General features: G+C 31.4%; 3 protein-coding genes and 1 pseudogene across 6 annotated transcripts; 2 read left to right on the top strand and 2 right to left on the bottom strand.

Annotated features, from left to right (window-relative positions):
- Window positions 1–507: 507 nt before the first annotated feature.
- LOC108484123 (dof zinc finger protein DOF2.5) lies at window positions 508–2,344 on the top strand. The gene is made up of 2 exons (XM_017787797.2): window positions 508–830; window positions 1,204–2,344. The coding sequence occupies exons 1-2, from the start codon at window positions 807–809 to the stop codon at window positions 2,038–2,040; spliced, it is 861 nt and encodes a 286-aa protein (XP_017643286.1). The 5' UTR covers window positions 508–806; the 3' UTR covers window positions 2,041–2,344.
- Window positions 2,345–8,354: 6,010 nt separating this feature from the next.
- LOC108484854 (uncharacterized) lies at window positions 8,355–11,827 on the bottom strand. 4 transcript variants are annotated; one of them, XM_017788769.2, is made up of 4 exons: window positions 11,683–11,827; window positions 11,146–11,483; window positions 10,128–10,276; window positions 8,355–8,849 (listed from the first exon to the last, which is right to left on the bottom strand). In XM_017788769.2, the coding sequence occupies exons 2-4, from the start codon at window positions 11,329–11,331 to the stop codon at window positions 8,711–8,713; spliced, it is 474 nt and encodes a 157-aa protein (XP_017644258.1). In that variant the 5' UTR covers window positions 11,332–11,483; window positions 11,683–11,827; the 3' UTR covers window positions 8,355–8,710. The 4 variants fall into 4 exon arrangements, with proteins under 4 accessions (XP_017644258.1, XP_052887080.1, XP_052887081.1 ...); XM_053031120.1 differs by lacking the exon at window positions 11,683–11,827 and adding an exon at window positions 11,628–11,677; XM_053031121.1 differs by lacking the exon at window positions 11,683–11,827 and adding an exon at window positions 11,571–11,589.
- A 2,266-nt stretch (window positions 11,828–14,093) lies between these two features.
- Window positions 14,094–17,434, top strand: LOC108487140 (aluminum-activated malate transporter 10-like). The gene is made up of 8 exons (XM_017791397.2): window positions 14,094–14,198; window positions 14,670–14,808; window positions 14,947–15,656; window positions 15,745–15,885; window positions 16,000–16,272; window positions 16,365–16,471; window positions 16,546–16,689; window positions 16,791–17,434. Exons 3-8 carry the CDS (start codon window positions 15,323–15,325, stop codon window positions 17,238–17,240), a joined length of 1,449 nt encoding a protein of 482 aa, XP_017646886.1. The 5' UTR covers window positions 14,094–14,198; window positions 14,670–14,808; window positions 14,947–15,322; the 3' UTR covers window positions 17,241–17,434.
- Window positions 17,435–25,124: 7,690 nt separating this feature from the next.
- Window positions 25,125–27,208, bottom strand: LOC108471876 (protein LEAD-SENSITIVE 1-like; annotated as a pseudogene).
- Between the last annotated feature and the right edge of the window lie 508 nt (window positions 27,209–27,716).

Here is a 27,716-nt window from a genome sequence, read left to right on the forward strand (position 1 = left end):
AAGTCTAACTTATTTTTTTAACTTAATGAAATTAAAGAATTTCATCTGCATGTATCTACTATTCTCTGACAACGTTTGTAATTTTAAATCATTTTCTACAATAAAATGATTGGCCAAGAAAAAGGAACAGGGTGAATCATAGATTACTTTAACTGCAAGCAAATGAAAGGAACTACTTTTAAGGACATGAAAAAGTAGAAGCAGCGTGGAGGATCTTTTGACAAGTTCACCTCACAGGCCAGGTCTCGTGTGTGATCAATTTCTTTTTCCACAGACCAAAATAATCATATTAAACATATATATATATATGTATCCACAATAGCATAAATCACATATTTAAATCTGATATTTCGTCTAAATTTAAACAAAGTAACTTAAAAGAAAGAAAAGTAACAGGAGAAGAACATAGAATAAAGACTTTTCCCATTATGAGGTCAAAAAGTAGTAACCCACCTACAGTCCACACACTCATAATTCCACCCACATTCAAATAAACAAATATAACGTCTTTAAATAAGATTGAAGCAGAAATTCTTCACAATAAAATAAGACCAAAAGAGAAATTAATGTTCGTAATATTTTATGAGTAGTCAAAACAAGCCCTCTCCTCTCTTTCCTTCCTTTTTCATCGTCCATAAAGTGAAAGCCAACAGATAAAGCCACCATACAAACACTCTAAAAACATTCTTTCTATATCAAATAAAAACAGCAGCTGCACACAAACTGAAGGAGGTCAAATTCTCTTTTCTCTTTGAGAATTCCTTTCTGTTTTTTTCTCCTCACTTTGGTTTCATCTTCTCAAATTAATGGATGCTGCTAAATGGTCACAGGTAGGTGGATTTGATCTTGGTTTCCTTTTCTTTTCTCTTTTTTAGAGACAATCCAAGCTATAAATATTTTCTATCTTTTATTCCTTGTCAATGATATATTCATGGAGGGTGCAAGTTTAATATGTTCTTGGAACCAAAAAGAAGGCTGAACTTTTTCTTTTTCTCCATCTTTTTTTTCTTTTCTTTTGATGGCTGATAAAGGGATGGAAAAAGGTTTTATTTGTTATTACTTATTGTTATTTTCTTGGGTTTTCTTTTCTTTTCTTTTCATTTTCAATACAATTTAGCAGGTAAAAAGCCTACTTTGTTTTGTGTGTGTACTTGTTTTTTTTTTTTTTCCTCTTCTATTTCAAGTTAATTTTGGGGTTTTCAGGATTTTGGTTTGGTTAAGCCCATGGAAGAGATGCTTCCTAATACATGCACAAGGGGACCAATGTTAGATAGAAAAACAAGGCCACCAGAGCAATTGAATTGCCCAAGATGTAACTCTACCAACACCAAGTTTTGTTATTACAACAACTACAGCCTCACTCAACCAAGATACTTCTGCAAGACCTGCAGAAGGTACTGGACTGAAGGTGGATCTCTAAGGAATGTTCCAGTTGGAGGTGGTTCAAGAAAGAACAGAAGATCCATATTATCAAGCTCTTCATCTCCTTCTTCTTCTTCTTCTTCTTCTTCAGCTTCAGCCAAAGTTCCTGCAGATCTAAAGCCAACAAGTTTCTCACATTTGTCTTCTCAAAACCCTAACACCCATAAAGGCCAACAAGATCTGAACCTGGGTTTCCCTCCTATGCAACCGAGTCATGGTCTATCTCAATATATACAAGTTGCTAAAGTTGAGAACAACGACCACCAGCAAAAGTACCCTTCGGCTTCAGCTTTGGGATTGCTCAGGACTGGAATGGCATCGAGAGGGTTGAATTCTTTCGTTCCAGCACCCGAACCAGACTCAACTACACCTTACTCAACTGGTTTCTCCATGCAAGACTATAAACCAGCACTTACTTTTTCAATTGATGGACTTGAAAATAGGGCTGCAGGTATTCATAGTATTCAAGAGAATGGAGGAAGGGTTTTCTTTCCTTTTGGAGAAATGAAACCCATTTCAACAAACATTACCAATGAAGTTGATCAAAATAAGGACCAAGGCAATTCAGCTGGATATTGGACTAATGGAATGTTTGGTGGAGGAGGAGGATCATGGTAAGGAAAGAAGAACCTAAAGGAGATCATCATCCAACTGTTCTTTTTGTTTTCTTCACATGGTTGATTATTATTACTTGCTTAAAGTTATTTAGAACTAACAGATCATATATAGAATACATATATAATTAATGGTTTTCTTTTCTTTCTTTTTTTAAAATCTCCTACTCTTCTCTGAACAATGTAAACAGATTAGAGCTATTTTGGGTTTGGTTTGAAGAGGCTGTCTTAAGCTTTCCGTGTGGTTAGAAGAAAAAAAAAAAACAAAGTGAATAAAGGGCTGTGATTGATTTTTTTGTCACAGTAAACATGATCTATGTTCATTATTTTCATCCATCAGAAGTAGGACTGCTGGCTCAAATAATTGAATTCTTGTTTGTAGCTGAGGACAAAAAGAGAGTTAAAAGAGGTAGATTAACAAAACTTTAGAGTTTATTAATGAGTTAAATCGCTATTTGGGCTTGACCTTGTTTTGAATTTTTTTTTTGTTCAAATTGGGTTGTAAATTTAATAATTGTTTTTGCATTGAGATTTGAAATTTTTTTTGTTTAAGTTAGATCTTGAATTCGATAATTATTCTTATATTAAAATTTAAAGTTAAAGTTACTTTCAAAGACTGTTAAAATTAAAGTCTCAATATCAATGGTAAAATTTAAAGTTTAAGACCCAATGAAAAACAATAACCAAATTCAGGTTGCGAAGTTGAATTCTCAAAATGTTTGTTAAGAGGCTTGGTCGTAGCATGAAATGATGTTATTGGTTATCGTTGCTTCTCCTCCACTAAAGTTAAAACGTGTATTTATGCTTCTAACGTGTGATTGGAAGGATTCTATTAACGTCATAAATTAAGGAGGAATGATAGATGGTGGACCATTTTGAATAGGAAACTTGATTACAGAAGGCGGAGAATTTGTGTTATTTGTCGAACAATAAAGCTACCTAGATAGCTAGTATCTAACCTACTCTACTTATTTACTATTAACTCATAGCAAATTGTACTTTGAAAAACCGGTTTACCTGCACCAACCATAATGCTCACCTAATTTTATAGCCAAGATTCGTGAGTATTGCTGTGGTAGACGGCTTGTAGTAGCGCCACCTGTTGGGCCAACACCAGAATCAAGTAATATAGCTCCTACTGTAATACTGTAATGCCTCATTTTGTATTAGCTTTGGTTGAGTTTGATACATAGGCTAAATAAGCAAGATATTTTATAAATAAATATATAAGCATTTATAAAATATGTAATTTGAAAATAAGTTTAAATATAACTTAAAGTTTGATTAAGATATCTGTGTATTAGCAAGTATCATCTTCAACATTGTAAGGCAATGTCTAAAAATATCACTTCTCAAATATCTTACATTTATGATCATAATTTTATAAAATATTAAAGGAAAGACAATCAACGTTTTATTCAATTGAGTTAAGCAAGCATAAAAGCATTAGTGCAAAATATTTTATTGAAGTTATATATTGTAAAATTTTGGGTCATCTATCACAATTCAAAATCAACTATACATAATCCAAAATGCAGTTTCTATGTATATATAATTATTCATCTTCTTTTATGAACTATGGCCATCCTTCATTAACCCCACAATGACAAAAGTTACAAAATCACAATTAATAGTAGCAGTGATGGTCAAAACCATAATTATAAATATATATATATATATATATATATATATATATATATATATAAAAGATAACATATAGGTATACATCTTGATATCACAAAATCCATGAATTATTCTAAACGAATGGCATAGTTGAAACTAGTTTTTAAGTATAATATGCATGTTCATGAACGAATCTAAAGGGGTTGGTAGAACACTCAACCTCTTTTAATCCTATAAATTTGTTATAGAATTGGTTTTTAAGTTTTATTTTTACCCTCTGTAACAATTTTTCATTTATAACAATAACAACCATAAAGTATGAAATACGTTTTATAACATCCTCGAGAACTCCTTAGTTGTAACAATATAATTTTGAGCAATTGTAAGTCAAAATTTTCAGAATAAATAAAATATGATCTATAAGTGTAAGGTAGAAGATAGTAGGATATTGGAGAAAATTTAAATGACTGATGCATTGAGAGATATTAATCCGAGTTATGAACTAAATTGTAAGATTTTACAAAATGTTGGAGTTAATGTGAGAAATTTAAAGTATAAAATGATTAAATTGAATTAATGGTAAAATGTTTGAGGATATAGAGAACAATTTTTGCCAATACTAAGTGGATAAGGATGCTTAATAGATTTTTATTATTAAGTTATAATATTTTATTTATAATGTATTAAATTATTATTAAAATAGATAGATCTTATGATGGAAAAGATGTAGAGACTTCTTCATCTTTCTCATGTCACCCACCATTGTTGGAGAAAAAAAGTTTTTCTTTTCTTGCAATTTCATCTTTATCATCAATAAAAATCCCTCCAAGCTAGAACCTATCAAAATTTCATGGAACCTTTAACAGACATAAGTTGCCTACAACCTAGCAAGCTTAGATTTCAAGTTAGAAGTGAAGTGTTCATACTTGGAGAGAGATAAAATATAGATAATATGAGAAACTAAAGATTCATGGTGAGATTTTCATGATTTAGCGATAGTATCATGTTTATTTCAAATATTTGAGCATGAATGTGATATGAATAACGTGTATTAATTTTTCATATTTTATGAAATTGATGTGAAATAAAGAGAAAGACAAGGAAAAAGATGAAAGAAGAGTACACAAAGGGAAAGAAGTGGATAAAACTTAAAGGAAGTATATTCTAATTAAAATTTATAAGTACTTTAGAATTCTTTTTACCTAAATAGATTTCATTAAAATTATAAAATAAAGAACATGTTAAGGTCATGAATTAAGTATATGTAACTTAATAAATGTGTGAATAATTCAAGAAAGTAGTAAATGATTATGGTCATTGTCTTGATATCGGAAGTTTAGTGTCGTGCCATCAGTCTAGTGTCGCGACACCCATTTCTTAGTGTCGTGACATTGACCATGTTTTGACTCGATTAAGCTCTAAATAGTCCCCTTTGTATCCAAAAATTTAAAGTAAGATTAAAAATAACTTGAATAACTTCAAAAGAGTCTATTTAAGTTAAATTAAAGCCTTGAAATTGATGCTCAAATTAAGTTAGCTTTAGTGCCCAAATGTGACATCTCTTGCTCGTGACAATCAGTTCATTCTGGGTAAAAGATGCTACACGTGTCTACTAAATTAGTTCTCTATAACATCCTCTTATTTCAAATTTTAATAAAATAAATTTTACTCTTAAGTGAAAATAAAAATAATCAATTTTAATTTAGATATTATTTTAATAAAATGTTTATTTTTATATAAAATATATTAATAATATTTTATTAAATGAAAATAATGTTTAATAAATGAAATTACAATTGTAAATTTTATGACCTAAACCTAGCTAATTAATAATATTATTAATATTTAAAAAAACTAAATATAATATGAATATCAAATGCTATTATAAGTGTATAACAACCACATATCTATAACATCCAAAATTTGACAAATAAAATAAAATTGTTGTAGAGAGAGTTGATTGTATATCAAATATCAATACCACAATTAGAAAATTAGATTAAAAAAAAACCATAACCAAAAACTTCAAAACTTATTAAAAAATGGGATTCACTTGCTGTGAGAAAAGAAAAGTTCTTTTTAAAGAATCATTTCAATATAATATAATTTTTATTTTTACTTTAAAAATCATGCTTAAAAAAATATAGACAAATAATGTCAAGACTCAAATGAATTTAGACAAAAATTCATTTTAAACTTGAATTTCTATAATTTTATATTTTTATTAACGTAAAATGCCATGTCAACATCGTAACGATTATTTCAATAGTTAATAACTACATTAACACATATACTATCAATAATGAAAACCATTAGTGAAATGGTTTAATTAGTGTGTTTTTAACATTTAAGTCAATTTTTCATAACTTAATTAGAAGTTGAAAGATTATTTTAGGGTAAACTATAAAAATAGTCACTTTTGTTTATTTCAGATTACATTTTAGTCACTTATGTTTAAAATGTTACGTTTTAGTCATTTACGTTATCCTTTTGTTACGAAGTGGTCACTATACCGTTAAACTCCATTACCTCCCTAACGGAGGTTCTATATGGCAGTCCAAATGAGTTTTAAATGCCAACTTGAATGTCCTATGTGGCAGTCCAAATTAAATTTATTTAATTAAAAACCTATTTTCATTCCAACAACTAAACATCTAAATTGGCATTTAAAACCCATTTGGGCTGCCATGTAGGACCGCTGTTAGAGAGATAACGGAGTTTAAAGGTACAATGACCACTTCATAACAAAACGATAACGTAAGTGACTAAAACGTAACATTACAAATATAAGTGATTAAAATATAATATGAGACAAACAAAAATATCTATTTTGATAGTTTACGTATTTTTTTAACAACTATCGTTAAAATTAATCCCAAACTTCACTCAGAGAAATATTTTTAAAATTTACAATATTTTGATAAAAGGTCCGATTTTTTCCTTTATGTTTATGTTTGACAATATTAGTCAGGTTTTTCTTTTTCTAAAGTGAGCAAATGCAATAGTGGAAATTCAAAATTACTTAATTAATATCTTAAAAACGAAATTATATAATTTAATATATTTTTCAAAATTAAATGTCTAATTAAATTTATGAATTATTATTTAGTATATTGCTTGCTAGTGAAAAAGAAAATATCTTTGCACTTTTTTCTAATTTAGAGTATAAGTCTTTAAATTTTTATTTTAGGAATTTAGTCTATCTATTTTTAGATTTTAAAATTCAATGTCCAACTGTTAATATTGTTACAAATTTTTTATTAATTTTTGTGTGACTTTTTGAAATTAAAAAAATAAACATTGTAGCAATGTAACTAAAAAAATAACTTTGTAATGACCTAAATTTAGCAAAATAATTTTAATAGTCTAAACAATTAGATATGAATTTTAAAATTTAAAAGTATATTCCTAAAAATAAAGTACATGCACCAAATTTTAAATTTACAAATAATGCAAAACTGTATACTTTCACAAATAAAATTAAGATGATGACATGTGTCCCATTTCTTATAAAACTTTAAATATATCTCAAATTGCATATGTTATTCTCTTAATCTTACTTTGAAATTTTTCTTTTTACTATCAGTGCATCATATAATAATGCTAAACTATTATTACCAAAGACTATTTACTTTAATAAAGAACTGATAATTTTGTCGATTGAGTCTTAATTCAACAATGTTAATGTAGGAAGATGTGGGTTCGAGTGCACTGAAACTCATTATCCTTTTATTTAAGGGTTGGATAGAGATTATGGGCAGTTTTAAGCTTTATATAAAAAAGAGCGGATATGATAGAACCTATAATGAGATTAATGTTCACAAAAAAAAAAAAGATAACTTTAGCCCTCAACATTTACATCTTTTGACAATTTGACTCTCATTTTTTTTAACTAAATTTGGCCTATAACCTTTTAGAAAGAGTCAAATCACTTTTTTTTTTGTAACAAAAATGCTTTAATTTATTAATGATATTAGCGTGGCAACCCGCGTGACCGTCCACATATATTTTATACTGAAAACAAAGGTTGATGGTCAAATTCAACTCCTTTTGAAAAGTTGAGTGTTAAATTTAATTCAAAACAAGAATAAGAGCCAAATTGATAAAAGATGTAAATGTTAAGGGCTAAATTTATCATTATTCCTTTAATAAATTAATTAAGTTTTGTATAGAAAGATTAATTAAGAAATATAATTAGATATTATTTAATTTAATAAAATATTAATTAAATGAAGTTTAACTTCTATGAAATAAAAAATAATAAAATTATTAATATTTAATTTAACAAAAATCATTAATTAAAGATTAAATAGTTAATTTAAAGAAAAAGTAACTAACAAAAATCATAAATACATACTGGATGCCCACTTAAGTTTGATTTAAAGCCATCTTAATGGAAACTAGTAGCTCTAACGTTTACATCCCATTTTCCAGGTTTACATAAGTAAAACAAACTTTGCTAAGAAAATATTGCAGCTTGAGAAGTCAATAACTCTACTTATATATATATATATATATGTAACATTTTGTGGTGTCTTTATCATGTAACTTCTTCCACGGTTCTATTTGTTTGGCTCCTCTCCTCTCTATTGATGCTTCTCCAATCTAAAGAATTGGGTTTGGAATCACGTCCCTTCCATACAAACTTATAACAGCTATTGCCATATTCTCATATAGCTTTATTATGTTACTGCATTTTCAACCCAATAAACATAATATATTAACACCCAATTTCACATTAATGCTTAAACCGAACTGGAGTCATCCAGGTAGTGCCATAAGAGATTCAAAGATATGGATTACGGTATGAAGATATGTGATACGCTGATAAGAGCATAGTGAAGTATTTAACATACATTAGATTTCTCCACTGTACACTTATTGATCTAAGAGAGCTTGTAAATGCAGTCCGCAGACTCAGCAAAAACCAAAAACACAAAAGACAGCTTTCGAAATGTCCTCCTATACAAAAGATGCCCGTTTTTAGCAGGGGGGAAGCGGCAGTGGCTTTCTAGCAGGCAAAACCAACTATTCTTTCAGGGGAGACTCATTCACTTGTCTGCATTGATTCCAAAGATCCGGACCTTGTGCATGTTGGGGAACTTGGCGATGACAAGCACAAGCACTGCAAGTGTGTTAAAAAAGAGCATAGGATGTTGATAGTCGGTTGTATGCGAGGCAATCAAGTACCTGTCAGTAAACAGATAAAAACAAGGTCAATAGGTATCTGAGTGTCTGACTTCAGCAAATGAAATCCAACATGCCTAAATGCAGCAAACTCTGGCAAAACAAAAAAGCCCATCAACTATACATGAAGTCATGCTGCGGAGGTTCATGAAAGCAGCAGGACAATCAAGGATGAAATTCTGTTGTTATCATCTATCAAACTACTGTCTGAGGAAACAAGACTCTACAAGTCTGCACCAAATTGAAGACAAACTGCATACTTGGCAGAGTCTCAAATCCCATAGCAAGACTAAAATCTAATCACATAATAGTAGTTCTCTTTTGGTCTTTCAAAGTTTGATGTTACACTCGGTCATTCACACACAGGGAGGTAGATTTAAACCTAGGGATAAATCTAAAAGTTACACATTAACTTTGATCCAATGTTTAATGCGAATGAACTTTGTTTTAGTACAACTACACACATGAAACTTCAATTTTAATTCAATTGTACATATATAAAAAAAAAAAAATCCAGTTATTTCCAAGTTGAGTCAATATAATCATGTATGCAATAAGTAAACCTAAAATGGTATCATGTTTGTAACAGTGTTGGTGGTTTGTGAAAATTGAACTAAAATTTATAATTTAACAAAACCAAAGTTCATGTATTGCACTGCGCATTGAATCCAGCCATTCCTGCCAATGGAACAAGTTTCCTGTTTATCTTCTATTCAAATAACTCTAATTAAAAAGGTCTGATAAATTATTTACATAAGGCAGGATTTTCTTGATGAGTGTCTTATACAAAACAAAGTATCACAACAAAAGTTGGCATTGACTTGAGCCTTGAGAGCTAATATATTAAAAACGACCAACTGACAAACATGTTGGTGATAAGTCAAGGAATTCGAAGAAACCATTTTTTTTTTTTTTTTTACAAATGCAATTGAATAAATATTAGTTCACAGAAGGCAAATGAGAACATAGATACCTGTACACACATGAACATACTTGATATATGTTAAGAGAAAAGCAACAGCTACCCATTTGATGAATAAGATACTCAATAATAACAAAGCCATGTTACAGAAACTCTCCCATGGCACAAACAAAATCATATATAATCAGTGGGCTCTATATTTTTTACCCATTGTTTGATTCTGGCATGCCTAGTAGTCTATACAGTTTGTTACTTTAATAAGGGGAAGAAAAGAAAAGGCTGAATAATCAACCTTCAATGCTTGAAAATGAAAACATGCATGCGCACATTTTGCAAGATATCAAAGAAGGAAGACTTACAGCACAACAGGTACGACAGTTAGAAACTTCCTGTTGCGTGTAAGCTGCTTTCCATTGTCTATCTGCTCCCACCAAGTCAAGCCATTGTAAATCCCTTGATCTTCAGCAAATGGGGTTCCTTTCTTCCAGTGAAAGAAGTGGTATGTAACCTGAAAATAGACCAATCAAAGTTGGTTCAGATAATTATCAAGCAGAGTTCTGAAACTAAATAGGAAAAAAATAGCCCCATAGAAAAACTTAAGGCTTTTGTACTCTGTGAAATACAACAGAAAAGCAACAAATCTTTACAAGAGAAAGAAGCACAAGATCAGCTAGATTGAAATACCAAGAAGGCATGGATATTTTAGAGACAGCAATCAACTAGTTGGAAAGCCTCATGATTAGATAGATGCTAACCTTCTAACAACATGAGTTAATGCAAAATAGAAAGTGAAGCAGCACATTAAGGGCTTCAGACAGATATAAAGAGAAGAATAAGCGGGTGGCAAATTACCAATACAGGTAATAATATATGGCCAAGCTGTAAAACAGCTCAACATGGACTAGGTTTGCATTGACAAAATCTTAATTCTATTCTAGAGACATGTTGGAATGCTAGGAAATAAAATTTTGAATATATACCACCCTATATCTCATACTCAGAACAGATTCTCATAACATAATGACATTGTTCTGATTTACCCATTTCCCATCTATCAATTGAGATGATTTCAGTTCAAACTTTAAACAATTTTTCTACGACAACTGAGACAAAAGAGAGATACTGATGCATGGAATTCAAACTTAACAGTGTAACTACAGCTTAAAACAAGAACAAATCAACAATCAAACAAAAGAACCTAAAGGAAAATAGCAATAACATATCCAAGACACTCAAAATCAACCCATACAAAGCCAATTTCAAACAACGAATAAAACCCAAAACAGAAAAAGTAATTCCCGGGCATAAAAAGTAACCCAATTGAACATTCAATACAATAAAAACAATTATGGGAAGAAACAAGAAAAGAAAACGCACGAGGAAGTGAGCGAGATTGACGACGGTCCAAGCCATGCCAGGAGAGCAGCCGAAGATGGAGAGAACAAGGAGCCAGGAGAAGAATAGGATTAGAATATAAGTAGTCCATACTCCTGGGTACAAGAACCACTCGGTGTTCCGGTTCAGATCCGCCGGTGGCACCGCTTTCACATACAGATTCGCCATTTACTTCCAATAACCACTAAATCCCTGACTTACCCTTTTCTCAAGCCACCCTGCTGTCTTCGATTTCGATCGATCTATATAAATATCTCAAAGGCTTTAGGTATTTGTTGGATTTAGGAATCTGAAAAGAAAAATCCCAGAGTATCGTTGATCTGCAAAAAGGATGAAGATTAGAATATAAAAAAGGATGGGGGTATTTTGATGGTTAGGAAAAGGGGTGATTAGTTCTCTAAGCCGACCATTATTAAAACAACAACCAACCAAACCAACGATGTAATCCAAAACAACAAACTGACTTATCTATCTCGTGAAACCTTTCCGCTTTGGCAAAGCCCATACGACACACTTTACCTGGTCTAACTTTCGACTTGAAGACTAAAGACTTGTCGTTTTCTTTAATTTGTTTTGTTTTTTCTTTGGAAACCTCTGCATTGGATAATCACCGGAATGTAATAATATCTATCTATGCTTTATTTTATCTCTTTTAGATTTTGATGCTTTACTTTCTCCTCCTTGTTTTTGATTATTATATTTATTGCTACTTGAAAAATGCTTCATATATATATATATATATATAAAATACTTTTAAGTCTTCTTTTCTTACATATTATTCGTGAAGGAGGGAAAACAATACATAAAAATATTTAGAATTCCAATTGTGGGGGTATTCATCATATCATTTATTTCAATAATAGTATGAGTCTTTAAAAATAATCATTACATTTAATTTGTACCCCAACAAATAAAAATTATTTTATACATCATTTTCATCATATTATTCTATGGTCCTTTTTAGTAATTTTTTATGTTATTGACATAAAATTTGGTAATTTTTCATCTTAAACTTTAAATCTCGAATCTTAACCTTAATTCTTAAATCCGAACCCTAAATTTTAAACCTTTGAATCTCAAACTTCAAATCCCTTCAAAGTTTAGGATTCAAAGTTTGGAGTTTAAAATTCAAGTTCAAAATTCAAGATTTAAGATTCAATATTTAAGGTTTAAAGTTTAGTGTAAAATTATTAAAATTATGTGTTAATAATATAAAAAATTTGTTAAAACATCAATAAAAATTTTAAAATAAATTATGTTATTAAAAAGTCTATAAAATAATTTCTCATAATTTTTATAAAATGTAAAATTTAAAAGAATCAATGATTAAAAATAATTAGAGAGATTAAATTATTATTTAATCATTTTTGGGACAAGACTCCCCTTACGCCGCCCTTGCTATTAATACCTTAGATTAGATAATCCTTTTTCTTTTCACGGATGTTATCCTTGTTTGGGAAAGGGTGATTTCGCATTTAATTTCACATAGTGTGGTAGATTTGTTCCTTGTGATTGGGCTAAAATCAGGCGAGACTAAAGTTACAGTGGAACCCATTTCGTCTGCCTCATCCATATATACATTCATTTGCGATTACTTAAAACATCCATTCATCTCACTATTCCACGTATTCCTAAGATTCCCCAAAAGACAAAATATCCCATCCTAACATGTTTTGATTTGTCCCATTCGAAGAGCATGGGTTTTTCCTTTTAAATCAGACGAGATGATTTTATTAAAACAATTTTTGTTATATTCTACTTGAGTCGGATATGCAGCATTATTGAAATATTATCTACAAATGATTTTCTATTAAGTATAACAGCCTCCTACTACATTAAACGAAATAGTAATATAGATTTCATCACACACTTTATAACAATATTTGGTATATAATAACTTATCTCGTGATTACTACTAAACAAGAGGACATTATCTATAAATATCTTTCATAACGATGACAAAGAGATAATCTTTCCCATTTACTTTCTGTACTCAACCTTCTCATCCTTCAAAACCATCTTCCCCCTCTTCTTTTTGTCTTTCACTAGCTCTCCGCTTGTTTAGGTGAATCAACCTCCTTTACATTATCACATTCTCCTCTTTATCTCCTCCCTTGTTAAAACCTTTCATCAACAATTTTATAATTAATATTTTTATATTTTTAATTGTATAATAATTTATAACATATAATTAGATTTTATAAATATTTTATATATTTCATCATATATTCTTCCATTTTATATAATATATTTTGATTTAATTTTGTAAATATTAATATACTATAAAATATTATTGAAATTTAGCTGGCAAAATTTTCAAAATGAGAATGAAAATGTTATACAAAATTTAAGCCGAGACATATTTAAATATATATTTATAAAAAGCAAGTTAAAACATGAATGTAAAATAAGAATGATATAAAAAAGAAAAGAAAAGAATGAAGTAAGGGTGAGATAAAAAAGAAGCGTCAATGACATCACTAATTAGAATAGATAATAATTTAATTTCTACATTCAATCCCAAACAACCTATCATTATCCCTTATTTATTAAAAAAAAAAAAAAAAAAGAAAAGTGGACGGCATCTATCTATCATGTTCATATCCACTATATGAACGCCATCAACTTATATGATTTGATAGAGAAAGCACCAACTTAAAGGCCATATAGGTAGCTCCCCTGGTTGAGGAATGAGACGTTCTCCACTTTTCTTTACAATGCCACCATTACCGTCTAATATCTGATTGCGAAGCAAAGCAGCTTGGTTTCCATGATTGGACCGAATACACGTACGGTCAATATTAATTAATAAAAAAATCCCATGGAGGATAATGTCCCTGGAATTTAAAAAAGGTTGAAAAAGATTATCACCTAATTTTTGTCTTTTTGACATGAATCTTTAACTAATTAACTCAATTCACGTTTAAATTAACTTATCATGTATACAAAGATCTATCGTGATCAAGAAAAGGCAACCCAGTTTTAGCACTCCCTAGTTAATGCTTACTGCTCATTGCTGAAGCACTCCATAAGAGGTATCTTTGTTTTCTTACTATATATATATTGGTCTACTTGTATAGTCGAATGGTAGAGGGACAGCATTTTGTACATGATATATGAATATTTTAAATCTTGGAAATAGAAATCAGCTAAATTTATTTTTAATTATCTTGTGTTTTTATTAATTGGCCAATTAGTACTGAAGAAAACAAATTAAATATTATTTATGAAAGATGGCAACAATCTAAGCAAGAAAATCGATGATAGGTTGTTTTCTGCCAAGTGCCAACTTCTGTGTCAATATTCTAGTGGCTTTAGTTTCAAATAAGAGGAAGCGTTTTCATCAATATTTTAATCCATATGGTTAAAATGAAAGCTACTGTCAAAATTGTACACAAACCAGACTTTCTCAACCTGAAATTATCTGTATAGCTGATATGCATTTACAACATATATATTGTTTGGTTATAGCTTTAATTTGCTGTGGTTTTCATAATCATCATCAGTAGCCAAGCTGGGAAATTGACTATGGCATGTGCCCATCACATCACCTAGCACTAAGTTGGAACCTTCAACCTAAATTAGCCTGAAGAACCACGGCAGCAGCCTTAATTAGAAAAACCATCAGTATTGGTGTGCGGTAATGTTAGTCTCGATCCTTTGAATCCCTTTATTATTATTTTTCTCTCTCAAATTGATTAGTTATTACTATATCTATATGCAAACTTTTTTTAAGCGCATTTCCCTGAGTTTGTGCTGCTTCCATGATCTTTATCTTGACAGTGAGTGCCAAAGGTCTCTTCTCTCCTCTTTGCTTAAGAAAATATCCACTTGGCATAAAAGACAACAGCCAAAACCATATCGTGTTTGCATTTATTAATATAAACTCTAAAGCAAATGACGTTCAGCTAAAAGGTGATCGAATTTTTTTAGGCCATCTCCTGTATATCTCCTTTAATTTAAGGACAACTGGCAAGTGTTTTTCACTATTGGAATTTACATACCGAAACTCGGTTATTAACTTAGGGGCTTTCCATGTATAAATATGTGCTTTACAATGGTGTTTAGTCCATATCAGTGTAGACAAGTAGGGAAACAAAAATAGTGAGAGGCACACCAGTTGACCAGACAGCCTGATAAGCTCTACTTTATTTTCAACATGGCAAATAAAGCTTCTAGCAGATTGGAATGGAGGATAAATGTGCCTGGTGGGACATCGAAGGTGTTAGAGCCTGAATCTGGGGCAGTAGGCAAAATATGGGTAGGATTAAAAGGTTGTATGGGAATAATAGTTTGGAAAGTTTGGAGGGTTTTGGAGAATGCATGGCATATAGGAGTTGCAGACCCTAGAAAGGTAATCCATTGTATCAAAGTGGGACTGGCTCTGTCTATTGTATCACTTTTTTACTACATGAGGCCTTTATATGATGATTTTGGAGGGAATGCTATGTGGGCAGTAATGACGGTGGTGGTTGTTTTCGAATACACTGTGGGTTAGTCTTCAAGGCCTCTCAGCACTTTTCACTTCATGTTGTTTACCTTATTGAACTTGATTCACTCTTCTTCTTTTTTCCATTGCAGGCGCCACATTTTATAAATGCATTAACCGAGTTATAGCAACTTTTCTAGCGGGTGCACTTGGTGTTGGTATTCACCTGGTGGCTGAACAGTCAGGAGATCAATTGAAGCCCATAATTCTTGGGATCTCGGTTTTTCTCTTCGGTAAGTAAAATTAAAGTAACATGCCAAGAAATTAAATTCACTTTCTTTCTCGGCTCGAAGTTTCAAGCTATTTGTTGTAATGATGTTGTTGTTGTTGTTGTTGTCGGTATGCAGCTTCAGCAGCAACTTTCTCAAGGTTTATCCCATCGGTTAAAGCCCGTTTTGACTATGGTGCTATGATCTTCATCCTCACCTTCAGCTTGGTCTCAGTTTCTGGCTACAGAGTGGTGGAGTTGTTTGAGTTGGCTCATATGAGGTTATCCACAATTGCCATTGGAACTTCCTTGTGCATCCTTGTAACCATGTTGTTCTGTCCCGTCTGGGCCGGCTGTGAGCTTCACCATCTAATTCATCAAAACATGGAAAAGCTTGCTGATTCCTTTGATGGTAAGTTTAAAAAGAAAATAATCATTACCAAATGAGATTATATATCGGAACATAGATTGAAACTATAATTTTCTTTGTCAAACTAATTGCAGGATGTGTGACTGAATACTTCAAAGAGAATGGAAGTGAGGAGGATTTAAAAAAGAAGATGCAAGGCTATAAATGTGTGCTTAATTCCAAGGCAGCCGAAGAATCTATGGTAGAATGTTATTAATGGGATTAATGTTTCGTTTCCTTGTGCTTGAAGTTGAACCTTCAATATGAATTTGACAGGCCAATTTCGCTAGATGGGAACCGACACATGGTCGGTTCAACTTTAGACATCCTTGGAAACAATACCTCAAAATCGGGGCTTCATTGCGCAACTGTGCCTACTGCATTGAGACTCTAAATAGTTGCATCAGCTCAGAAATTCAGGTCAGAATCATAGCTGATCAAAAGAACTCCTAAAGATTTCAAACAAAAATGGGATATATATACTTAAAGATTAAACTATTTGCTTGTGTAAATGGATATAGGCACCTCCATGTTTAAGGAAACATTTCAGTAATAAGTGCATGAAAGCAAGCTCCTACTCGATCAATGTCTTGAAGGAACTGGCAATAACAATCATGAAGATGAAAAAGTCGTCCAACATAGATATCAAAGTTGCAGAGATGAACTTTGCAGTAGAAGAACTTGTGGATGCATTGAAATCTTTGCCGACGACCCACTTTATTGCAACAACAGGAGGAGAGGAATCAACCAAAGCCAAAGCGGAGGGGGTTGAAGGCAGTGAACATCCTAGTCCAATCATCAAGGTCCTTCCACTAGTGAAGGTGGTTTCATTGATGGTGGAAATTGCAACAAGAATAGGGGGAGTTGTTAATGCAGTAAAAGAGCTGGCGAGACTTGCAGAATTCAAGGCTGCAAAGGATGGGAAACCCAAGCAAAACCAACCTACGGACAAACTCGTTTCGGATCATTGAAATAGTTAAACCATCTAAACGACCAAACCTTGAAGTTTGAGTTGGATTGTAATTTGAAAAAACTCTCGTGTCAAATAAATTAGTAAAATTTATTAGAAAGTAAGAATCATTAATCAAATAATAATAGTGCAGCTAAAGTATGACACTGAAAAATAAAGTGTAAATAGTGATTTTTTGGTCGGGATTAAATTGAATTTTAGCAAAAATAAGAGGATTAAAATGTAAATAGACCATAAAAGGAAAAGGAAAAGGAAAAGGATAAAGGATAATTTGAAGTTCTAACATTTTCCATCAAATTCTACTTGAATTTCATTGAAAATTCATGAAATTTAGTTAGTTTTGATATACAAAAGTCATCCAAAAGTGATTTATCTACAAGAATTAGAATTGAAAATGAAGAAAGGAGTAAATGGAGGCGAATCATGGAGAAGCTAAAGGGTAAGTAATTTAAATAATTTCTGCTTCATTTTAAGTAAAGAAATTATTATATGTAAATTATAAGTTTTATATTTATATCTTAAATTAATTTGTATATTAAATTGATATGTTGAATGGGTGGTGATGAATGAATTATGGATGAGTATTTGTGTTTTATTTAGTACATAACTAAGTATAAATAATGAAAATGAAAACGCAATTAAATTTATAAGATATAATGATTTATGTACAAATTAATATTTGTTAACTTTGCTAATATGGCATACACCGGATAACACATAAGCATTTAATTAATTTTTAAAATTTTAAAATATTTTTTTATAATTTTTTACTTTTTACTTTTAAATATAATTTTTACAATTTTTTTTAATTTTTAAAATTTTAAAAAATTAATTAAATGTTGACATGTCATCCATGTTCTAGTCGTGAACAGTACGTCTTATGGTGAATTCAGTCTCTACGGAGCGACACATTGAAAGAGGTTTACTAACTCTTCTAATTCAAAAGTCCTCTGTTAGCCATACCATGATCTAGTGGTGAATAGGTACGCCTTATAGTGAATTGAAGTCTGCCAGGATAGCAAATAAGGAAGCCTGTCAGGGAATAAAAGGAGAAGTCACTATATGACTCGTGTGGCGAACAGTCTGACATAATGATCATGATACGTTTGAAAATGCTAGCATGCGTGCTATAAGAATGCCAACCAATATGTGAAGACAGAAGGAATATATGAATGCGTCTTGAGCAAGATTATACGGGGTTAAAGGGCAATTTTCCTTTTGGTTATTCTCGAATAAGCATCCGCCATTAAGAGTCCACTAGAGGTTATGGACAAGCCAACCTGGTTTAAGAGGAAAAAAAACGATTTCCAGGTCTTACTTTTAAAGGTTTATTTGCAAAGAAATCACTAGAAAAGTGGGAAGTCCGCCAATGACTATCTTGGAAGGAATGTCCGCCAGTGACTGACTGATCGATAAAGTCCACCAGGGATTAACAAAGAAAGAGGACATCCGCCAGGACTATTTTGTGTTGGGAAGACCATTTAAGGCTATCTAATGTGGAACTCCGCCAAGGACAATCTAAAGATGGGATAGTCTGTTGGAGACTAGCGGTTGTTAGGAATATCTTGTTAGATGGTCTGAAGTGGTAAAGTCCTATAGAACTACTTACTAGTATGAGTTTGCAAGGAAAAATGGGAGCTTAACTATCAGTCATATCTCATATTCAAGGGCTGCAAATAAAGATATTAGTAAATGAGTTTTCTTAAGATAAGGGTATATGAACATGCTAAGTCATAAAAGGGTAATTGTTGAGATAATATGGTATATCTATATTCTGTTCGATATGGAACGAAAGGATCATGGAAGGATCCGCCATTGTGGCGAGACATTTTCATTTCCACCAATAGTTGACGACAATCCGCATAGTTGTGTATATGGTTATCTTATGATAAGTCAAATCAGGAAGGTAAAATAGAAGTTTGAATTGAAGCTAGATAATGTTAAGTCCTAGAAAAAAAGGTTGTGTGAAATAGTACATTTACAACTAAATCAGTCAATATGTTCCGCCAACGATTAGTTCAGAGAATGCATGGGCATCGACTACACCAGTCAAACACTGGAATCTCCTAAAACACTCAAAGAGTTTTAATTTTGTGCACTAACTCTTATTTAATCAAAAATTGAGAGTCTTTTATGAAAACTGTTGCACAAAATCTCACTAAGTTCATCTGAACTTACGAATGTATTGCTTTGTATGCAAGGTCAATGAATGACTCGAGGGTCGTATAGAGGGACCAAGCCTTACACTGCCAGGCTCACGCGAGTGGCATCGTAGCTATAACATATGTATGAGGGGCACCCTCAGAGGTTATGCCACGAGGGTTTTATTAAGTGTACTGATGTTAAAGTCTTAAGTTGTAAGCCAATTAATTGTTCATACTTAGTAAGGCAAATATGATTGTAAGAATCTTAGTGATTGTAGAAAGTTCATTTGAAGTTAGTATTCAAACGTAGTGATATTTAAAAGATTAAAGTGGCGTCATGTGATAAATATGGGTTTACAAGTTGGCGTTGTCTAAGCTTATAAATAAAGCAAGTAAGAAAGATTGTTAAGTAACTCCGGTTAATTGTGATACTTGGTACCCAGACCCGACGGTCGGGTCCGGTATAGGGTGTTACACACTCTTTCATTTATGTATTCATTTTCTTTCTTATATATTCTTCTCTAATTTGTTTTTTAAGAGAAAACAATTAAGGAGTGATCTACATAGGGGGAGAAACAAACGTATTACCTTATGAAATTGAGAATTTAGTAAACTGGTAATCTTTCTAACTCTTTTGTATCTTTCAATTGAGGAAAAATGAAGAAAACTTGAGGATTTTAGTTTAATTCATTCTGATGATTAAGGTCATAGATAACCTTTAAAGTTTCTCTACATGCAAATGAATCATGGTTTTCTTACATATGTATGCCTTCGTTTTGATTTTGATGTGGTTGTTATGCTTAGGTAATCGAGAAAGAGGAGGCTCAAGTGAATAGGAAAAAAATTAGGCAAATGTAGTTGGTATCAACTTTTAAGTAATTTTCTAGTGAGTTTTTGGACTCAAATCTTGAGTGTTTATTTTATGTATATCAGTACTGTGTTGTTGTAGTATGATTGACTTCATATTCTACTGATGATGAGGAGTTGAATTATTATAGGATGTTTGTCATATAGTTAATCATGCAAAGTGATGATCTACAGATGCATGTTTGGTTGTATGTATAAGTTTGTCGTTCTGATGAACTATCACTGGTAAAGTAATTATTGAAGAGGTTATCATTGAAATAGTCTGATAGGTGATATCTTTGGAATGATCAATATTGTGTTATCGACAATATGTTTAGTTGAATGCTTGTTATAAGTCAGTCATAAAAATGAATGATATGCGGAGTGTGGAGGTATGTAATGGCGGATGGAAGTTAAAGAAATATCATGTTGTACACCTTGTGCCACATGTTATTGGTTTACAAAGGTTCGAGTGGGTTGTATGAAGAATGTATACACATATTTTGGTTTTGTAGAGTTCGATTAGATTGTACGAAGATATATGCTCACATGTATATAATAACCCTACGTGGGTTCTTTCAAGTATTAGACTCTGTGGAGTTTAAGGCTTAAAGCCTCATGAATGCAAGCATGCCCCATGGTCATTGACATACATAAGCTAAGGTGGTCACTAGACTTATCTCATGATTTAAGTTACAATAGTCTGCCGTACTTGTTCTCTAAGCTTCATGGCAAAGTTATATGTGGATTTTCTCCATGTAAAAGCCTGTAGAATAGTTTGCATCTATGAATCTTTTATATGAATCCATATGTATGGAAATCCGTTGGATTTATCTTTAAGATTCAAGCTATGGCAGTCTGCTGATCTTATATTCATGTTTCAAGTTTAAGAGTTTAAGGAGACTATCTTTCACAAGAGTTAGTATGTACTATTATCCAAGCAAGAGATTGCATGGGATTGTCCTTATGTTCAAGTTACAAGAGTTCATATAAATTATTTTTCTCAAGCCAAAACCCACAGGGATCTTCTTTCATGTAGGAGTCCGATAAAGGCTATCTTAAATTGAAAGTCCGCAGTGACTATCCACCAAATAAGAGTCTGGCAATGACAATCTACCAAACAAGAGTCTGACAGCGACTATCATTTAAGAATGAGTTCACAAGTAAGAATCCGCATATATTAGTTTGTGATTATGATTCCGCATATAAAGGTTCGCAAATATGGTCTGCAAGTATGTATTTGCCAAGCTCAAGTTCGCGTATATAAGACTTTTTGTGTAAATCCTACTGTAAAAATTCTCTAAGTGGGAATCACCATGCATGAGTTTTGTGGAATCAATTTTTCATATGTTAATCTGCAATAATAATTGCTAAGGTAATTTATATATGTTATGTTGGCAAAATAACTAATAATCCATCTTGTATGAAATCAGCGCAAATGGGTAAGTGAAATCATTCCGCATTGTAGCCAATAGCACGAGCGATAGAAATGAAGGATTGTGACAATGCAAAAAGTATACAAATTTTCAAGTTGAGCCAACGCAAGTGAGGATAAGAATACATCAGGAAGATGTGTAAACTATACTTGTGCAAGAATGTCAAATAGGAAATGAGATCCATGAAGTTCTAACTTATAAATTCATAAATGGTATGTTATATTAGTAACTCACTAATTCATTTGAACTTAGTTTGTTATGTTTTCCAGGTATAAATTCATAAATTCATAAATGGTATGTTATATTAGTAGCTCACAAATTCATTTGAACTTTGTTTGTTATGTTTTCTAGAATTCGTTCAAGTTTAGGCGGACTCGTGTTCTTAATTGTGACATGTATATATTGGGGTGGCCTAGAGGCTGAGCCTCAGGGTAAGAACTCTCTTTTCTTGTAATTAAGTATGAACCATAGTATTTTATTTACAACAAAAAGAAATCAATTCAAAATATTAAAGCTATTATTGTTAATTTTTCTTAAGTCTGCCTACTAAGATTTTTAAACTAGAAATTTATAGTTGTATTTTCATTTAGCAGGTCAGCTAATTAAACATGTTAAGATGTTAATGACAATATGCGAACTAAGTTATGTATGATTAAAGAAGACATTTTTTTTTGTTGTTTTAGTCATATTAGTTGTACAATTTAGTTGTAAATTGTTCCTAGTTTGTTTCAGTGATGATGTAACCTTTTGTATCTGGACCTGTCGATCGAGTCAGGTACAGTGTGTTACATTAAGTTACTAAACTCTTCAAAAGTTTTTTTTATTTAATAATTAAGCTTTTAAGTATTTTTTTTAAATTTCACCAACGAGTTCCAAGCGACAAGTCGATGATTTATATGGTGGATCAATACTCATCGATAAGTATTTATAAGCCAACTGGTCCAATGACTTTCTCCAAATTGATTGGTGGTTCTCCTTTCAACCGGTTTGACCAATCAATCTGATTCGATTCAAACAACTATAATATAAATAAATAATTTTAAAAATAATTTGAAAACTTGAATTTAATTAAAATCCAAATTTAAAATTGAATTGTTTAAATAATTATTTTGATTAACTTAAAATTTTGAATTTGAAATATTTTGCAGAGAATTTGAAAATTATAAATTTATAAATGAAAAATTTCAAATATAAAATTTTAAAATCTAAATTCAAATTTAAATTTCAGTTTTAAAAAAATACTTTAACTAATTTAGCTTAAAATTATCATTAATGGTGATTGCTAGTGATAAATAAGCTTAATATAACATTTGGTATATGAACTTGATACTTTTTCCTAATTTGGCACCCAAACTTGACAGTTTTTCTTAATTTGGTACTCAAACTATACATTTTTTCCTAATTTGGTACCTAAACTTGACACTTTTTTCTTAAGTTGGTACTTAATCTTTTTGAGAGTTCAATTTGGTATATGAACTTGACTCTTTTCCTAATTTGGTACTTACATTTTTGTTCAATTTGGTACTTGTCAAATGTTTTACAAATTACTCAAATATACTAAAAATATTTTTATGAGATAGTAAAATAATAAATGTATAATCGACATGTGACATATGACATGATATTTTTTATTTTATATATTCAATTACTTTTAATTTTATTTATTTTTTATTTGAAAATAATGATTTTTTAAATTTTGGGTTTTAATTTTTATTTAATATTAATCATAAGCATAGCTCAATACCTATTTTTTTAACATGAATTTCCTCTAATACTGACAATATTTCTATAGCATAACCAAAAAAAAAAACACCGTTAGTATTTTATGTAATTTGTATAACATTTAATAAATTTAGGTACCAAATTGAACCTAAAAAAACTTAGGTACCAAATTAGAAAAAAATGCCAAGTTTAGGTACCAAATTGGGAGAAAAAATTAGATACTAAATTAGAAAAAAGTGTCAAGTTCGGTACTAAATTGAGTAAAAAATAGTTTAGATGCTAAATTAAAAAAAAAAATATATAAAGTTCAAATACCAAATATTATATTAAGTGTGGTAAATACTATTACAATAAATCCTTTTAAGTAATGATTTAATTACTTGGCATAGTGATTGCATTGAATGTATGAAAAGCATACGATGGATTTGTTAATGTGCCATTATAGTGATCATATCTTATATTTTTAGTGATGTATGATTATAATTACTATTAGTTCATGCTATTAAAATATGTATATTAATATATGCTCTATTAAACAAGGTTAGAAATGGTTGGAGTATAATGGATAGAAATTGTGTTTTGTGTTCGAGATAATATTTGATATTTATCTTCATCTTATTCAACACTTGTATGTATTTATATTAATATTTGTGTGCATCATTGTTAAGTGTTAGAAAAAGACGCGTTTTTACATGCATCGGAGCATTTATGTTTGTTTGACATTTTTGGCATCTTTGTAGAATGTTAAGATTAATCCATGTATCCATACTTGATTCCATTATTAGTTAATAGGAAGTGATATTTTAATATGAATAGGTAATGAAATGATGATGAGTATGGTATATGAAAAGGATGTTGATACCAAATAAAGACAACACCTATATGGTTTCAATTTATATTGATCATTTAGGTTGACAATAAGATAATTTGTTAAATGTTGAAAAGTGATGTTATATGTTTCTAGTATGCTTTATTATTTAAGATGTTTTGATTCTATTCACGCCATTGAGCTTTTCAATACTAAGCATACAAATTGTTTATTCTGCGTGCAACTTTCAAAGTGTGTGCGACTTCATTTTGAATCTACTTATTTTTTGTCCTTATTGAATTTGAATATGCACTATTCAAATCTACTTTATTCAAATATCTGAAATCTATTATTGACTTTATTTTTAAAAATTTTATTATAATTTTTTGACTTGTTAAATTTAAATAATCATAATTTAATTAATTCAAAATCGTAATAATTTTGGATAATAAATGGATTTAAATTTTAATAAATGCAAACATTTAACTTGCAATCACTATAGAAGTCTAGGATTATCATTTTCTGGTGACATAATCCAACCGAATTGACATGGGAATTAGTTAAGATTGAACTCTATACAAGAACATTTGCCCAGATGGTGTAGCAGGGCCTGCAAACCAACGTCTCTTCCATGAATGCATATAGGGGCACCGAAACATCGGGGAGATATATGTTTAAATTAAAACTCTGATAATTGTGGACACAAATACGTCCATTTAGTAAACACAAAACTAACATAATAAACATATCATTAGATCGGTTTGAGGAGGACTTCCTAAACGCTCTAATGTTATTCACTTCCTTCTTATTTCCTAGCAAGCTGTTCTTTACATCTCATGTCATCTCTGTTTCCTTTTACAAAACAACAAATAAACTTGAAAGATTGTGAATTATTTAATGCATGATAACAAGCAAACACTGTCAATGACTTTCATTCAATCCTTAATTAAAGTTCTTTCAGAATATATTGCTTACACAAATAGAATACAGCCTTACTGAAGATAAGAATATCTATGAGCAGAGAGGAGAGAGTAACAAAAGACAATTACATCACAAATTCAACGTAAGATTTCAAGTAATGCGTTTATTTATGTTAGCAAATGAACTATACACCCAAACTTTCCACGCACAAGGAACTCACATCATGTCACAAAGTTACAAGTTGCCTGCTCAAAGCCTCGTTTTCTTGAGTTGCTTCATCGTGATGCTCTGCCTAGCCTAGGCTCATGACCAAGTCCTTAACAGCTACTTTGATCACATCACTTTGAACATCTATGTCAGTTGCATACTGGCTCATATAGTACATCCCAGCTGTAACTGTTGCCATGCCTATAGGGCTTGGCATCAACAACTTTAGTGGAGAAGAAAGAAGAGCAGCTAAAGAGGCTCCAATAACGAAAGAAGCCTGACCGCTTTTTCCAACCCCTTGCTTTTCCATAATCAGAAGACCAGTTTTGCAATACAGTGCAAAGTCTTCACAGTTATTCTGGAATATGTCATAATTTCCAAATCTATTTTAAAGAAGGTATATTGCCCTGTGGATAGCTATTTCAAGAGGGTCAGACATTGTTGTGGTACATGTGCCACCATGCACTTTGGCAAGGAAAACAGATGGGGTCCCCCATACTCAAAGTAGTAGAGCGATTTGTTTCGAAGAAAACAATCCAGGCATAAGAGTACTACCCCACTGTCCGGTTACCGGAAGCCACAATCGAGAAAAGTTGGACAAGTTGATCGAGGAGATATGGGATCTTATAGATTAGAAAATGGCTCAGTGCTAGAATCTAAGTTACGTTCAGGTCTAAAATGAACCACCTTACTTCCACCAACAAAGATACCTACATGATTCAACCATACAAGGAACTTGTTAAGTAAAACATCCCCCAACCTCATCTAATGCCTAAAAGTATTGATTTAAGTAGTTGAGATATGGTCTGAACTAAGAGCTAAGCTAGTTGTGATTTCCCTTTCATATTCCTAATGGTTCAGTTATGCCTTGGATGACCGTAGTCAACCATTTAACTACTAAGGAAAGACTCCTTTCATGGAGGGTTGACATTGGCAACTGTGTCTTGTACTAGACTGAGCAAGAAAAAAGGAGCCACCTATTTAGTTCAAAGCATATATGGCAAAAAGTACTTCAACTATGCCAACTACAAAGGAAATTAACTACCATTTTGCATTTAGCAAGGAATGCATAGATAAATCTGATGGAAATGAGCCAAATAACAGGCAATTCAAACAAGTTGCAAGTAGTGAGATTCTATGAAGAACAACCTCTTTAATCCTTGGAGACTGTATAATTCCATATTTGACTAAATGTTGATTAGTTTTGGACACTAAAACTTGTAGCAGTTTATCTGCTAACTAGTACATCAAAAGTAAATCAGGGGCAATTAAACAAACAAAACGGTAGAACAAAATACATAAAAATAAAACAAGACAAACCAAGAAAACAAGATAAGAGCACAATCACAATGCAAAAATATTTCAAGTTTTCTTCTTTAATTCTCTGTAATAAACAAGAAAAAAAGAAGAAGAAGAAGGGAAGATAATTCGAAAAAGGGGGAATGGAAGGGAAAGAGGGGCTACTATGATTGGAGTGGGTGAAAATAGCTCTGTAAGTGTAAATATAATCTCCTACTTTGATCTCACTCCTCTCTACTCTGTTAACAAGTAGACCCATTTCTTCACCCTTTCACTTACTCTGCTGCTTTGCCATTGATAATGTAAGGGGCGCTCCGGATCCCTCTACTTTGGTAAAGGCAAAAAGCCCCAAAAAAACACATTGCATTTGACCCCACACCGCATAATTTAAAGCATTGTTGTCTTAGCAACGTGGCTTGATCTAATTGGCTGATCGAATCATTCGTTGAACTAACGTTGCTACTTACTAACCCTTTTACCGGTTCCTTTTTGCATTTTTTTTATTTTATTAAAGGGTCAGGATCAATGTTCTTCACTTGTGATACGAAGATATCAATATTATTGATGGTGTACAGATCCCTTTGCTTTTTCACCATGACAAGGAAAGGTTAAGTTTGGAATTTAAATCCACCGTTATGATTCATGGGGATTTTAAGCTTGTTTTAACTTTTTAAGGGAAAAGATGGGCTGGGATAGGAGTGGACAAATTAAAGGACTTGTAGCTTTGGTTTCGTTGCTACATTAGGAAGTTTTCTTTTATTCCCTACCTTCCTCTGTAAACCCTACACAGCATGCCATCTAGAACCTCATGTATATTCCACAATTTTGCATTTTTTGAAAACCTAATGAAGCTATTCATATTCCAACAAGTAATATATTTATAATACAGCAATGAACTAGATCATCTAGACCAAAGAAATTTTATGGGTTTTGGTAAAGAATGAAAAGTTTCTATAGAACATATATATGACATTTGTAGATGATGCTCTACCTATAGATTACTAAATCATATTATGGGTTTATTTGTCTATAAGAGATTTGAGATTAAGAAAGTGAAAACTAAAGACATTGTGTGCATAGTGCATATAGGGTGT

The sequence above is a fragment of the Gossypium arboreum genome, chromosome 7 (assembly GCF_025698485.1).
Source record: "Gossypium arboreum isolate Shixiya-1 chromosome 7, ASM2569848v2, whole genome shotgun sequence".
Lineage (NCBI taxonomy): Eukaryota > Viridiplantae > Streptophyta > Magnoliopsida > Malvales > Malvaceae > Gossypium > Gossypium arboreum.